Source organism: Scardinius erythrophthalmus, assembly GCF_964197995.2.
Source record: "Scardinius erythrophthalmus genome assembly, chromosome: 2".
Lineage (NCBI taxonomy): Eukaryota > Metazoa > Chordata > Actinopteri > Cypriniformes > Leuciscidae > Scardinius > Scardinius erythrophthalmus.
In genome coordinates this window covers 20275469-20292603 of record NC_138222.1, presented here as the reverse complement: position 1 = coordinate 20292603, position 17135 = coordinate 20275469, and the positions used below count along the sequence as shown (strand labels likewise).

General features: G+C 46.1%; 1 protein-coding gene across 1 annotated transcript in view; it reads right to left on the bottom strand.

Moving 5' to 3' along the window:
• Nucleotides 1-17135, bottom strand: part of col25a1 (collagen type XXV alpha 1 chain) — a gene marked incomplete at its 3' end in the record, with an annotated part of 949643 nt that overhangs the window by 349540 nt on the left and 582968 nt on the right. Inside the window, exon 6 of the mRNA XM_081359232.1 lies at nt 9513-9539. Coding sequence (XP_081215358.1) covers nt 9513-9539 — 27 coding nt within the window. The remainder of the gene's footprint in view (nt 1-9512; nt 9540-17135) is intronic.

The following is a 17135-nucleotide window of genomic DNA, read 5'->3' as shown; positions in this document are numbered from 1 at the left end:
CTGTGTGTATAAAACATAAATAAATGTACGTATGGTAGAACTACACTTTACGTAAAAATACACACATATTCTCATGAGATCACGTTGCAAGTTAAGATCAAAGTCCATTTGTGTCCACAGTACATTGTTTGCAAAGGCTTGAACTTTCATGTTCATATTCATGTCATTTCAGTTATGCCACATTGTTCATCAGTGTTTCAAAGCACCAAGTCACCACTTTAGTTGAGGGGCCACACAAATGATGAAGTCATTGATAAATAATGCTTAGTTAATGATGACTACTGTATTTGAATGCCAAAAGAATTCGTATGTTATGTGCTGTGATTGGCCAATTTGGGGGTCTGTCCATTTACCTGCAGGCTATGAAAAAGACATGAACATGCTGGATAACTCAGATCATAATAAAAACACATTGTTTATCAGTGTTTCAAAGCACCAAGTCACCACTTTAGTTGAGGGGCCACACACATGATGAAATCATTGATAAATAATGCTTAGTTAATGATGACTAGTATTTGAACGCCAACAGAATTCGTATGTTATGTGCTGTGATTGGCCAATTTTGGGGTCTGTCCATTTACCTGCAGGCTATGAAGAAGACATGAACATGCTGGCTAACTCGGATCATAATTCAGAAAAAAAGTTCTCACATTAATTGATATACTGTTCTAGCCTGTATGCATTAGGTAATGTGGATTTTTGTACATTCCTTTAATAATCCGAAGAGTAGTCTTGCATGCATGAATTAATACTTTTTTATGCATGAATTCATGATGATTCATGTACCATAACCATAGCTTTATCCACAATGGGTGGTAAAGACCAATTTTTTTGTGTGAACAAAGAAAACATCATGATCATGCGTAATAAATCATAATTCATGATGATGTACTCATCTTAGTTAATGTTTTAATTAAGGTGTTGTTCATCCATGAAGTCATGAATGAAAAACGTTGAACTCGTGTTAGATCCTGATGATTCATGAGATATTAATGCATGAATGAATGCATATTTCATGCATGAATTTATACATGAATTCATGATAATTCATGTACCCTTACCGTAAAGTGTTACCAAATAATCCAAACTATAATAGCCTACATATTTTAAAATTGTATCACATTGCTGCCATAATAACTATTTAATTTTTTTACGTGCTTTCTTCTCTTTCCCATTTTTGTTCACTGAGGTGGAGATGCGATGAAATATTGTTCTTGTAAATACTTTCCAGCATTTCAGTAATAAAAGTGTAGGCTACATCTTACGTACGGTGCTCGGCAGTGATCAAAAAGGATTTAAACAGTGAATTTTCAATGTCTTCTTGTAAACTCAGAGATGTGGATTCAGACGGCAATTAAATTACCACACAACCTGTTTGTCAAAAAACAGTAGGTACTAATTTGGCCGGGGACTTTTACGTGGGTTGAGTGAGAAAAAACACTGATATTATGGATTCGGGCAGCACAAAAATCACTGAATTTCCCCTGTAAATTTTTAAAATACCGTATACGTATACAAGCCCATGACATAAGAAACAATTAGCGTCCGAATAGGACTTAACTGACAGTAGCCTATGCTTTCAATGGCCTTTAAAAGCGCTCTTTAATTAAATAAATAATATTATATATAATAATATAATTAAAAATCTAACAACAATCAGTGTAATGACAATTTTATTCTTTGCATGAAAACACTTGAATTAGCCTAATTGAACACTGTCTGGGTGTATTAAAACTTCAGAATTATATTCGTATAAACCTGCAACAGTGATAAGGTAAAGCTAAGAGTGGTCCAGACCAACCTTCCGAACGTATGACTTACAGAAGGTATACTTAACTAAGAACGTTTCGGGAAACACGTATTAACGATAAGGTACAGCTTAAGGTGTAACTTAAGAATGATGTAGCGTTAAGAAGGTTTCGGGAAACCCAGCCCAAATGTGCTGCTAAACTATTATATAAATGACCAATAACTAATAGGCATTCTAACCTAAATTCGAGGTTGTGATAAAATGGAGTCAGATAAAAACTTAATTGGAATCAAATTACTTTGCCCCACGGAAAAGACAGTAACACGCAGTAAATCTTCACCCGTGTATTGGAAACAGTCGTTCGACCGATTGGACAGGCCTTACAATGTCAACAAAGGACACAGCATTAACTACAGTACAATAAATCATACAACAGCTCTTTGGCATTTTAGATGTGTTTTGTGGCATTCAAGCTGAATACTAAAGCTGGCACTGGTCTTTTTGCCATTCAGTGGTGTAGCTGCAATGAATTTCACCTACAGTGATGTCATGTGCATACCCTTTATTTGCGCCTGTCAAGTAAAACTGTTCTGTCTCTAAAACAACAAAGTTACACAGAAGAAGATAAATAATTAAAATACAACAGATTTTATAGCATTGTAAATAATTACCTAAATACATAGCCTTATCGTGCTGATACCAAATGAAATTCACAAGCTATACACCCACAGTCTCTCACGGTGAAAGGTCGTAAATCAACACAAGGCGGGGAAGAGAGTCTTGCTATGAAAACCTGTGTAGTCAACTATGAAATATGACAGCATCAGTCTAAAATGATTAAGGTGCCTTTGGCAGGCCACAGCTACATTGTATTTAAAAAAAGTTAACTTCTGCTCACTCCAGTGCATGGGCGAAAACAGTTCAAGGCACTCACTCAAGCTGAGACCCCATAGAGTCTGTTCAAGATTATGATACATAACAAGAAAATGCACAAAGTAACAGAGAGAGAGAGAGAAATCATGAGAGAAAAAGACACAGGTCTGTGTTAGAGAGAAGCTGTGTTTCGCTCAACTGAAGAGCAGTCATTGAATCTCAGCGCACATACAAGGATATTGGAATGAGATATGCAAGTGATTTATTTCATAATCTGTCAACTATAGCCAAGCACATTCTTCATAATATTCTTTTAAGAGGTATGAATTTATCAAGCTGTCAAGCAACTGTGCTGGAAATAATTACATTCTTTGAATGAGCTCTTAGTCTGACATACACTCACGCCATTATGAAGCCGCAGTATGTTAGGACTTTGATTCTAGGACTTTAGGCTTTGACTTTGATCTTACACAACTGATATGAGCCGATATTGTTGAAAAGTCCCCAAAATATCGCAGGCAGGCTGCCGGTACTGATCATTCAAAATGACTCCAAGTGTTTATAGTTTCAAGCCTTATTCACACACACACACACACACACACACACACACACACACACACACACACACACACACACACACACACACACACACACACACCAGTAAGGCTCTGTTGTGCTTGACAAACCCGAGTCAGCCTTGTCCACAGAAACATACTTGGTTACTTACGTAACCTCGGTTCCCTTAGAGATAAGGGAATGAGTACTGCGTTGAAAATGCTGTGGGAAAACTCCTTTTCTCGAGAATATTGAAGCCTTTATTTTAAAACGCATTGCTGCAGCACATGCGAGAGCTAGAAGCTCGCGTGAGCGTGCTGATTGGCTTGTGCAAAGCAACTGCACGAACCAATGGCGGAACAGCAGAGGAGCGCGAGCCAATCGGGGCGCTTGGCACTCTGCCAGAGTCAAGCGCGCGAAACTGCACGTGACAGAAGAGTATAAATACACAGAGAATCCGCCATTTGACAGGTTTAAATCGACTGAAGCGAAAAGACACCTGCCATAAGAGACAATAGCACGGCAAGGCAACGCAGTACTCGTTCCCTTATCTCTAAGGGAACCGAGGTTACGTAAGTAACCAAGTACGTTCCCTTACGAGAACGTTCTCTCGTACTGCGTTGAAAACGCTGTGGGAACACTATTTAAAACGCCGTGCTTGTCGTCTTTGGCCAATCTGACTCACCGAGAGCTCCAGGAAGTACAGAATAGCCTAGGATAAAGAGACCGAATCTTCGGGCCCTTAGATATCCAAACAGATAAAGCTGGGCCAAGGGCCAGTCTTAAGAATCCCACAACACGAGATGACAACCAGTGTCTGAGTCAAAAACTAGTCTGGGTCCACAGAGCCAGCGTTAGATAGAGACTACTCATGCCTATAAGGCAGGTACCATAAAGGTCTAAGATGTGGACGGAACGGACCAGCCGGCCGCCGCATACGTTATATAGCGCATAACGTCCTGCATAGACATTTTCATAACTAGTCTGGATCCATAGAGCCAGGGCCTAGCTAGAGAGAATTCGTACCTGCGGAGCAGGGACTTTTGGGTTGTAACGTTTCCAAATGTGGACGAAACAGACTAGCCGGTCGTCGCACAAGTGTGACAGAAAGAATGTCAAAACCAGCCTGGGTCCGCAGAGCCAGAGCTTAGATAGAGAGAACTCGTGCCTGCAGAGCAGGAACTTCCAGGTTGTAAAATCTCACAAATGTGGACGGGACGGACCATCCGGCCGCCGCACAAATGTCTTCGATAGGAACACCACTCGACCAGGCCCACGAGGAGGCGACGCCTCTCGTGGAGTGAGCTCTAACACCTATGGGACATGTAAGGCCCAGTGAGGTGTAGGCCAGAGCGATGGCATCCACTATCCATCTGGACAGCGTGAGCTTCGTGACGGGGAGACCTTTGGTTCGGCCCCCGAAACAAACAAAAAGCTGTTCAGACTGTCTGAAAGAGGCTGAACGCTCTAAATAAATTCTCAAAGCTCTGACAGGGCAGAGTGTGAGAACATCACTGAACTCTTCTGAAGTGGGAAGAGCTGACAGAGGAATAACCTGGGCTCTGAACGGAGTTGAGAGCACCTTAGGAATATATCCATGTCTTGGCCTAAGGATGACCTTAGAGTCATTGGGGCCGAATTCCAGACAGGAAGCGCTAGTAGAGAGAGCCTGTAAGTCACTTACTCTCTTGACTGACGCCAGTGCCAACAGCAGGGCGGTTTTCAGGGAGAGAGGTTTTAGGTCGGCTGACTGAAGTGGTTCAAAGGGAGGTCCCTTAAGAGCCCGCAGAACCAAAGAAAGGTCCCATGCTGGGACAGATGGCGGCCGAGGCGGGTTAAGCCTACTGGCGCCCTTAAGGAAGCGAACTATAAGGTCGCATTTTCCTAAGGAGGCTCCGGCTTCCGATACATGCTGTGCAGCAATGGCTGCTACGTATACCTTGAGAGTGGAGGGGGAACAACCCGCATCCAGCATCTCCTGGAGAAAGGATAGCACTCTTGGTACTTCACAAGTGTGTGGGTCGAGGTTTCGAGCTAAACACCAGCTGGAAAACACTGACCATTTATGGTGGTAGAGGCGTCTGGTAGACGGAGCTCTAGCCTCCCTGATCGTGTTCAGGACGCCCTCTGGGAGGTCCTGGGGTACCCGTTGAGTGGCCAAGCGTGTAGGGCCCACAAATCGGGACGGGGATGCCATATAGTCCTGTTGGCCTGAGCCAGGAGGTCGCGCCTCACTGGGATTGGCCAAGGGTCTGTCACAGACAGCCGTATCAGCTCCGGGAACTAAGATTGGGTTCGCCAGAGAGGAGCTATCAGGAGCACTGCGCATTTCGTGTCTCTGATCCGTTCGATGACCTGAGGGAGCATCGAGACCGGAGGAAACGCATAGAGGGGAAGGCTGGGCCAGTCGTGGGCCAACGCCTCCCTGTTCTTTGAAAAGAAGATTGGGCAGTGACGATTGTCTTCTGAGGCGAAGAGATCTACTTCTGCCTTCCCGTAGACCTCCCAAAGTAGGAGAACCGTCTGAGGGTGGAGAGACCATTCCTCTGGGGGAACCCTGCCCCGAGAGAGCATGTCTGCTCCTGTGTTCAACGTGCCCGGCACGTGAGCTGCCCTGAGCGAGCGCAGATTGGTGTGAGCCCATAACAGTAGCTGGGTGGCTATGGCAAGCAGGATGCGGGACCTGAGGCCGCCCTGGCGATTTATGTAAGATACCACTGACATGTTGTCCGTCCGGACCAATACGTGGTGTCCAGCCAGGTATGGGAGGAAGGTTTTCAGGGCCAGAAAAACTGCTCTCATTTGAGGCAGTTGATGTGTAGGCGTTTCTCCGAGCTCGACCAGAGGCCGGAGGCAGGCCTGCCCTCGTACAGCGCTCCCCAACCTGAGTTGGAAGCGTCTGTTGAAATCACTCTCCTCTCTGAGACCACCCCCATGCTTACGCCCTGCTGGTACCAGCTGGCGTCTTTCCAAGGTGCCAGGGCTTGAACACAGCGCTGGTTTACCTTGATAACCAAGTGCCCTGAATGCCAGGCGTGGGGTGGCACCAGAGGTGCTAGCCACAGCTGAAGAGGACGCATACGCAGTAGGCCGAGTTGGAGTACTGATGATGCGGAGGCCATGAGGCCAAGGATCCTCTGGAACGTTCTGAGGGGTACATAAGAGCCCTCTGTGAGCGATGCTGCGAGCTGCTGAATCGTTAGAGCACGGGCCGGTGTGTGCCATGCTCTTATAAGTACAGAGTCGAGAACTGTTCCCAGGAACGTGATACGTTGGCTGGGCAACAGAATACTCTTGGCAAATTGACCTTGAGCCCTAGACATTCTAGATGTCTGAGGAGCCAGGTTCTGTGAGTATGTGACTCCGCCTCTGACTGGGTCAATATGAGCCAATCGCCGAGGTAGTTCAGGATGCGCATTCCCCGCTGTCTCAGGGGGGAGAGAGCTGCATCCATGCACTTCGTGAATGTACGAGGTGCCAGTGCCAGTCCAAATGGTAGGACTGTGTACTGGTATGTCTGCCCCTTGAAGGCGAATCTCAAGAATGGCCTGTGGTGGGGGTTCACTTGAATGTGAAAGTAAGCGTCTTTTAGATCTATTGAGAAAAACCAGTCGCCTGGGCGAATTTGCGCCAGGATGTGTCTGGTCGTGAGCATTCTGAACGGCCGTGACATGAGAGCCTTGTTCAGATGTCTCAGATCTAGAATGGGTCTCAGGCCGCCGTCTTTCTTTGGAACAAGAAAGTAACGGCTGTAAAAACCTGACTCGCTCTGAGAAAGGGGGATCTTTTCGATGGCCCCTTTGGCCAGCAGACTTAACACTTCGGTGCGGAGGACATGACTCAGTGTGCTCCTTACCGTGGTTTGTATAACCGCACGGAAACGCGGTGGTCTGCGGGCGAACTGAAGCGAGTAACCGCGCTTTATGATGTTCATTACCCATTCTGAAACTCCGGGAATAGCTTGCCAAGCTAGAGCCCGCAGAGACAGAGACATTATCATATCTGGAACGCCCAGTGTTGGGGGTTCGAACTGACATGTATCTGAGGGAGAAATTTTTGCTCGATTTGTGCTTTTTGTGGGTCGCTGTTAAAACAGCGTTTGAGTGCAGGGGTGCGTGACAGGTGACGGGCCCATGTTCTGCATTTAATACTGCTCCAACCGCCTGAACTGAAGAGGAGGCTGAGAGTAGCACTCGAGCGATCTTCGGGGCTGGTCCGGCCGCGGCGGGACAATGACCCCTCTTTAAGCCGGTTAGGACGGCTTCTTGGGCTCGTGATCGAGCGTGAGCTTCGGCTGCGGGCCCTGGCGCTTAGGGAACAGGAACCGTTTTGCATGCTTCATGCGCTGGCTAGTCTCAGCCACTGGGCGGGGCTGGAGGACTTGTGAAGCTACCCTCTCAGGTCGCGGCGTGCTCTTGGGGCGCCGTTGGACCGAACTGGAGCGTTTAGGGAGGAAATGCTTCATGGCGCTGGAGACTTTCTGAGCCTCAGTGAAGCGGTCTGCGAAGCCATTGACAGATGGGCCGAAGAGACCAGATGCTGTGACCGGAGAATCGAGGAAGGCGGTAGTGTCTGCGTCCCTGATTTCGGTCAATGTCAGCCATAGGTGGCACTCTAAAACTGCTAGGCTGCCATGTTGCGGCCCAGTGCTTGAGCGGTGGTCTTAGTGGCCCGTAGCGCTAGATCTATCGCACTTCTGAGGTCCTTAAAAGTGTCTGGGTCAGGGCCTGACTCATCCATGTAGCGGAGGAGCTTCGCCTGAAAAACTTGGAGGGTCGCCATGGCGTGGAGAGCAGAGGCGGCTTGACCGGCGGCAGCATAAGCGCGGCTGGCAATGGCCGAAGTAGTTATGCACGGCTTAGATGGGTGCACAGTCTTAGACCTCCAACTTCCTGCAGTGGGAGGGCATAAGTGTGCAGCGACCGCTTCCTCCAGTGGGAGGAGACACACATAACCTTTTTCTTCAGAGCCGTCAACAGTGGAGGGCGTTGAAGAAGCAGATGAGCGCGTTCGAGCTGAAAAGGGCGCGCGCCAGCTTTTAGTGAGCTCTTAGTGGACCTCAGGCAGAAATGGAGCGGCGCGCTGACGAGGGGCCTGTTGGCGCCCCGGCAGGTACCACTCGTCGAGGCGGCTTCTGGCAGGCTCAGCTGGAGAAAAACCAGTAGAGTCCCAGCTCGTTGACAGCGCGAGACATGACGCGGAAGAGTTCGGCGTCGATGTTCGCTCGAGTGTCAGAAGGGTCTAACTGAGACGGGGGGGAGGGGTCCGCGGAGCCCAACCAATCCTCGTTCTCAGATGCCGCCACGGAACTGCGTCATGCAATAACATCAGCAGATCCGTCAAAAGAGACGAATCCCGCCGCTTCAGACAAGGGGCGTTGGTCGCTCTGAGAGAACAGAACTGAGAAGAGCGTGGGGGAAGCACGTGGAGAAAAGCCCAGCGTGCATCCGCTAAACTCACCGCGTTCAGGACGCCTCATGATCGCGCCGCTTCTTCCTACGGGGCTCGCGGGGCGCCGAAGACGGAAGAAGGGCGGGATAACTCACCGACGAAGCGAGAGCGAGTCTCGAGCGGAGAGAAGAACAGGCATCCCGTCGCGGAGAAGGCAGCCGCCTATAGTGAGCGCTGACTCGGCGTGCTCAGGGCCGAGACAGGCAGCACACAGAGTGTGTGTCTGTAAACACAAGCAGGGGAAACCCGCAGTATTCACAGATAGAGAGCGACATTTGAATCAACACCGCGCGCTGTGAAAACAGCGAATTTGCTCTTTTAGGATAGAGAGAAAGAGAAAAAGGATACTCGTCGGATGCCACAGGGAAACGCTCAGCTGGCAGATGCCGGGATGCGAAGCTGTTCCGCTGGACGGCTGTTCGACGACGAGCGGCTTCACTCGGAGAGAATCAGGGACGAGGTGAGTCGAAAGCTGAAGGAGATAAAATCTGTCAAATGGCGGATTCTCTGTGTATTTATACTCTTCTGTCACGTGCAGTTTCGCGTGCTTGACTCTGGCAGAGTGCCAAGCGCCCCGATTGGCTCGCGCTCCTCTGCTGTTCCGCCATTGGTTCGTGCAGTTGCTTTGCACAAGCCAATCAGCACGCTCACGCGAGCTTCTAGCTCTCGCATGTGCTGCAGCAATGCGTTTTAAAATAAAGGCTTCAATATTCTCGAGAAAAGGAGTTTTCCCACAGCGTTTTCAACGCAGTACGAGAGAACGTTCTCGTAAGGGAACCCATGCATCTCAAACATGCAACCCACAAGTCCACAAGGCATAAGGGAGACATAACACACATTCATCCACACATCAGAGCAGGACATGCAAGAAAAAAACACTTACCCGTGGACCCTGGTCGCCTTGATCCCCCTATAATTAAAGAGAGAAAAAAAGTATGATAGAATATAATTTTGTAATATAAGAAGAGTACCAAAGTAATTTAAAACACAATGATGATATCCATGTCCTCAAAAATTTATTGAGGTTGAAAGTAAAATCACTTATCATAAAACAAACTGTTTTGGAGAGTGGTCAGGAAAATTAGTGAATGTGAATGCCCACTACAACAATGTTTATCATTTAAACAGAAACCGAATGTGAATATTTTACAGTAACAGTATTTGATAGTTGAGCAGCGAATTCATTGACTACTGATACAGCAGGAACCAATCAGCTGTGCCCTATAGAGAATGATGTGATTGCAAGCAGATTGAATTAAGGACCTATTAGCCTGAGCCATCTAGAGTTTCATGACAGAACTTTGAAAAGCCTGCAAATGCATTCAAAGCAAAGCAATAAAGCGCAATTTTAAAGGGACAGTCAACACATTATGAAATGAGGTTATCATTTTTTCCCAGCATCACCGGGGCCCTCCCTCAGCCTGAGGCCCTGAATATAGCATACATGAATTACCCCCAATGACAATGAAGATTGAACAATAAAAACAAAGTGTACATCATAGAAAATCCCTCTTCATTTAGGTGACAAAGGTGATGGCAATTTAATTGATACAGTGGCTAAATACAAGAAATAAAGCTTCAACTTCTGAAGTTTCCAAACAGCATAGCAGTAATGACTTTATGAACTTCTTTACTTGCAAGATTGATAATACTATTGTAGCGACAATGCCTGACATGCGGTCACATGGTGTTCCAATTAGTAATTCCTTGTCTCCAAACACATCCTCCGTTGTCTTTTCAGACAACGGGTCTGTCCACGGCGTCGCTAAGTCTGCTTGGACATGTCAAAATTGCAATCTGTTGTTCCCAGAGGAACATTTTAGTCACAAAAGGAACCCTGTTCTGGACAATCCCTTGTAAAAACCCCCATTTCAGCATGGACTCCCTGTGACTTTACAACCTCATGACCCACACACACACACACACACACACACCCCCACACACAAAACCTCCTTTGAGTACAATTTCATGTAGAAATATGGCTCTTGAGTGTATACCTTCCGATATGTATGTGTGTGATTAGCTTTGCTTTATAATAGAGGTGTGGGTTGCTAAGAGTAAAATCTTTAATTCTAAATGTTCACTGAAAGAAGGTCCTCAATAGTGTCTTGTGGTAACCCTACCTCAGACCATAAAACTTTACGTTCGTAAGACATTCCAGAACACACACTCTGGACTTTGAAACAGATATTCCCCCCACATAACAAGCCACTGAAGGTGGATATGTATTCCTATGTTTCTCAAAGTGTTGTCGTTTGCCATAACGGAAACACTGACAATTTTATTGTGTGTTTAATCAAGCTTTATTTGTGTGTAATGATGCATATGAACGTAATGTTATGTGTGTCCAATATCTACCTGTAATTCTTGGTATCTGTCTGACCGTCCTGTTTTAATTCAACCAGTCCCGCACATAGTATTATCGTAAGATGTATTATTCTGTATGTATAATCTTAAGAGGAAATATTAATTATTTCGCTCGGAAGACATATGATACAAGGGGGCGTGTTTTTCTTCACACAAAGAAGACATCTTCCCGCTACAGATCAGAAGTTTTGATTCGCTCTGTCACAAAACAGGGCGTAAAACAGATGTCTGTTAAAAGGACGAGACCCCCACTCTTCTCTCTCTTCTCTCATCGATCCCGCTGATCTCTCCTCTTCTTCTCCGGTTGCTCTCCTCCCTGACCTCTCACCCTTCCTCCTCCTCTCCCCGGCGCAGCGCTTCTCCAAGGATCATCTGAAGAAGGCCTTAGTCTTCTCAATCGAGCGAGCACATGTCCGAGTCGTAGCTGCGTCCCTTGCAACAAAGACTTTAAACCTCTCCCATCCCAGGAGATGAATCTTATTTCCCGGTAACGTAAATTCAAGTGAGCCTTTACGTCGTCTTGCGAAACGACCCAGAAGACGAAGCCAGACGCAAACCAGCCGGACACGCGCGCCTCTTTTACAGCATCGCACTGAAAGAGCACAGAATTCTGCAAGTATTTTGAGTTGATAAAAGCTGTTTTCCTGGTGTCTATCTCTTAGGACTGTGAATTAAGTTACCCTTCTTCCTCTCCTCTTCTCTTCTCTTTCTTTCTTTCATTTCGTTTCATTCTGATCACTTATGTTATTGTTTGGTTATATGTTTGTTTGTTTATTGTTTGCATTTTTACGTACGTTTATATTCGTAGCTCATATAATCTCTAGTTTTGCATTTATTAAAGTTCATAAATACTTTTCACTGTCTCCGTGTTTGAAAACCCACCATTCTAAAGTCAATGAAACAAAAGATCTTAAGCTACAAGCTCGATACTAGACTACATTCAGTAGTTTTAATTAATAAACTCAGAAGTTTAAGGTTCGTGGCCAGAACCTAAACTTTAGTGGAGTTTGTGAATACCCCCTTCTTAACTGTACTGACCTTACATCTACTCGCTGGCCGAGTTAAAAGGTTGGTCAGACCAGTTACAGAACAAGGTAATCTCGATAATTGATAAAATAAATGTACATGCGACTTATGAATTATGACCATGAGTCATAAATATTAATATTCCCAAGATTCCCCATATTCTTGAGCTAATTCATATTTACCCAGAGTCGTAAAAGCTACAGTTTGGTGGAGTAATTTTTGGCAGTTTCAAACTTTATCTGGTGGAACAAATTCAGTTTCAGTTGAATGTGTATTATTAGTTTAATAATTGTAGGCTACACGCGCGTTTTGAATTGTGAGGTAAGTCGCTATAAAGCGAACTCACTCAGCTGACGTTAGGCACAAAGCCAGCTCAGCTCTTCAAATTAACAGTTTCAAAAATGTCTAAGCATTTTTAATCACTGTTAAGTGCTAAAACTGCAGTTCATGATATTACAGTGTCCCTGTAAAGACGAAGCAAAACTCTTTGCAGTGGGTACATGTAATATGATTTAAACCGACTAAATGAAGACGAAGGATCTCTTTTAGGATGAAGACGTAAATCTGGCCTGAGCAGTGACTCAGTTTGTCAGTCGTAATAGGCCTTATTATATACAATACGTTAACGATAAGCTCCTGGTCAGAAATTGGCCTCGAGAACCAATTTCGTAAACCTAGGCATTATCATAAAGTGCTATTTTGATTAATGTTTATGGGAGATGAACAGAAGAATAATTCCTGTTCATAGCTGTAGTAGTAAAACAGAAGATAATGCCTGTTTGCTCACAGTTTCTATTAATTAAAACAGAAGTCCTAATTCCTGTTTTTATCATAAACCGTTTCATATATAATGTGTAATTGGAGACCAGTTTTATGAATTAAAACAGATGATAATCCCTGTCCTCATTCTAAACCGTCTCATGTATAATGTGTAATTTAATAAGATGTGTAATCCCTGTTAGTCACATGTTATGAAACTCGTGTAATTTTTCCGCATGCAACAGAGCGCAAAAACTCCTGATCCCACAGAAAAAAAATCTGCTGAATCACGCCACTGACCGACACTAGAGGGCAGCCTCTAGGTGTGTGGCAGTTCTCAAATCACGCGCCCCCACCGACGTCATCCTGCGTGAGCGTCGCCTCCCACTGACGTCAGCCTGCGCGAGCACAATTACGCCCTCTGGTGGCGTTCTCAGATAATACCTGCTTTCAATTTCTTTTTCTCTCTCTGCATTCATTTTCTCTCTCAAATACTTAACTGCATTCAAAGCTTAGCTTATGCTGATATTATTTGGAGTTAGATTCTTTTTTTTTTCTTCCTGTTTTTGACTGTCACACTTTAAGTGAAGTTCGAAAAAAAAACTTTTTCGAATTAAAGCTTAGACTTGATTCACTCAGTTATCGATAGTCCACCCAGTCCTAGTCTGCATGGAAGTGCTTTATTGCTACCCTTTTCGTTTGATTATTTTTATAAGCAATACTAATAACTTCAGTGTTATTGTAAGGATTATAGGAAGTCATTCTGAATTTCAGTTTAATTAATTGTAGTATTGATACATCACTGTCATCATTCTAATTTTCTTTCCTTCCTTATTTTTATTATTTTGGACCTCTCCTTGCATGCTTAGTTGAATTTCAATTCAAACTAGTTTAAATTTTGATTTAAAATTGTGTCTAATCCACCAGGTAGACCACTGAGAGGACATACGCCCCTCACCCTGGTGGCACAAATCCACTGCCGGGGCCTATTCCTCTGCCTGCGTCTCAAGCCTGTGTTGTTATTCACATTTTATTTCATTGATAATTTTCTTTTTCCTCTTCCCTCTCTTCTCCAGTCTCTCCAAAGGGGGGGGGGGGGATGGGGGTAGGTTATTCTGATAAATCACCATCAGTTATCATAATTTCCCTTTTGTTGTATCACTACTTTAGTAAAGCCTTTGCCTCGGACTCCTGCATACATATTTACTCAATCTGATGAAACCAGAAAGCCTTAATTTACATTAAGTCTAACGTCTTAATCCCTTATTGTGTATCTATTGGCAGAACTCAGTCAGTGTTTATAGGCTTAGGCCTCTTTATTTTTATTTTATAACACTCCCCGTGTTATTGTTTGTGACATTTCATTGCAGACCAATTCACTTCCTTGTGTTGTGTTTCCCTTTGATCTTCCCTACCTTCAACTTTGTTTTTATTTTAATTTTTCTCCATTTCTGTTGTGATTTGTTTCTCTCATTTCACTTACAGACAGAACCTAAGAGAGACCCCAGGAAAGCGAATAGAGTAACGATCAAAGCCGGCGTCATTAGACGACCCCCAGGCTACCGCCTGTCAAAATCTCTATTGTGGGTTTATCCATACCCACGAAACTGGCTCCGCTAACTGTCGGCATCAGTTAGCCCCGAAATTCTCATAAACGGCATAGCCCGTATGAGTATAGCTCATTTGACCCTAAAACAAACTTGCATTTTGTCTCTTTTTGTGTGTGCTGTGCTTCTCTCGCCACAGTAAGCCGAGATGTCGAGCTCACCCAGCCCCACGGTCCGCTGGCACGACCTCCAGACATGGCTGCGAGATATGACAGCAACCGTTGTACCCCAGGAGGCCGCTGACCCACAGTATCTAGACCAGTTTGAGACCTACGATCCAACCCAGAAGTACGACCATGAGCAGCTGGCCAAAATCTTCGGAAAACTCGCACTCAACCTCGTCACCGAGGCCCGGGTCAGCAAAAGGACCAACCTCGATCTGGAGCAGAAGGTAGCCGCACTACAGCTCCAGGCCACAGAGGCCCTGGAGGACCGAGCACACACACAGGGCCGTCTAGACCAGCTACTCTTCCTGAACGAAGAAGAGGATGAGACGGACACAACGCTACAACAGGAAGTTGAAAGACTTCAAAATGCCCTAGACGATCTTCATCGGCACACAGACCAAAGACAGCAGTCGGAGGAACTCACCCGGACGGAACTCAACGAAAGGCTCCAACAGGCTGAAGCTCTCCTTGAGAGAGCAGAGACTAAAATCCATCAGCTTGCTCAGCAGAGACACGAGCTCCAAGATGAACTTGACACTGTTCGTGCAGAACTAAAACATGCTTACAGATTGCAGAGTGGCTGGAACAGAGAAACACACCTCACAGGGTCTCTCCCGGCCAGCCACCCCAACCCTGTCAGCCAAAATCCAAAAGCTGAAGGGGGCGGAGCTGTAAAGGGTCAGAATCCTCTCCAGACGGATTGGGCCCCCAGCAACAGCTCTCCTCCCAAAAGCCTTGACAAGCTGGCCAGACACATTCCTACGTTTGCCGGAGACGGCAGTGTTCATGCGTACCTTCAAGACATTGATTTTCACCTGCAAACTGTCGCTAACGTGACAGCTTGGGACAAGTTGTACTTGTTACGAATCACCGCAAATAGAAAAGTGCGTAGTTTTCTGGATCGACAACCAGAGGCGGTCAAAGCAGATTACAAGCAACTGCGACAAGCTTTGATCCGTGAATTCTCTGACCCAGAATCAGACCAAGGGTTTATCAAGGCCTTTGACGTCAAACAGGCCCGACTTGAACACCCCCAGTCCTACTATGGCCGACTCCGACAAACGTTCTTCGGAGCAACCAACGCTCCACATTTGGAAGAAGATGTAACTTTTAGAACTTTGTTTCTGCGAAATCTACATAGCACTGTGAGTAAACATCTTGATGTGCTCGTCTGCCCACGAACCATGTCTACTCGAAAACTCAGAGACTTAGCCCACAAGGCTTACACCACGCAAAGGGCTATGGATGAAAAGACTGTCGAAACACACACCATTTACTCCGGCTCTGAGCACTGCTCAGAGCCAGACAGCAGGTGGCAGCACGACTGTGACGGTGCTCCTCCAAAGCGTCGGACCGAGCGCTCAGAAAGATTCTGGAACCTGCATCATCCGCCGTCCAGAACTCCAAGCCCAGACCGTCGAACCTGTAGCCACTCTCCCCAGGACACTGGTGAGCCAGAGTCTTCTTACACAACAGATGAAGACAGTGCAGCCACGTCTGACACCGACACAGAAAACGAGCACTGACACCTGCTGCTTCAAGGTCATCTCTGACCTGCAGCTGAGTAACCAGACCAATGTCTGCGCCACATACATACCACCATCACGATTGCAGTGACTACACAGCACAAACAAACTTTACCAACTACACTGCACGCCTCAGAGCCGCTTACGCCACCTCTGCTGTGTACAAAGAAAAGGTCATGCGGGCCTCTGATGAACAGACCTTTCCTATGCCACCAATGACGCCTCATGTGTTGAACACCGCAGCACAAAAGCCACGCATGGCACATCAAAGCATGTGGCATACCAACCTCAGCGAAGCAACAAGACTGTCCTAACCAACCAAGGACATCCATCGCTGAAATGTTTCCTCCCTTTCTCTCTCTCTCTCTTTTTCCTCTAACAGGATGCTGTGGTGGTTCGCGAGAAAGCAGCCACAATCGGACATCACCAGGTCCGGCATCCGGCATCGCATTAAGAGAGAACACCCCCGACTCCTGATCACCAAGGCAGGACTCACACTCAGGAAGCCTAACACTGTGATGGGCATCTCCACGGTCACCGACCACGCCCCGACACTCGTCTTGGCTTTCATCCTGCACCAGACTCAACGAGACTCGAGCACCCACAGCCAAGCTCAAAAAGCCGTGTCTGACGGTTTCCTACGAACCCTGAAAGGGGGGGGGGGTCCCACACCATCGACCCCCTCAACCTCACTTGAGCTGAGTCATCGGCCTAGCAACCACCTGCTATCTGATCGTCATGATCCACCTGCCATCCATTGTGCCTATTTGTTGTTCGATGAAGTCCATCTCCAAGTCTTCATCCAACACAAAGGGGGAATGTAGCGACAATGCCTGACATGCGGTCACATGCTGTTCCAATTAGTAATTCCTTGTCTCCAAACACATCCTCCGTTGTCTTTTCAGACAACGGGTCTGTCCACGGCGTCGCTAAGTCTGCTTGGACATGTCAAAATTGCAATCTGTTGTTCTCAGAGGAACATTTTAGTCACAAAAGGAACCCTGTTCTGGACAATCCCTTGTAAAACCCCCCATTTCAGCATGGACTCCCTGTG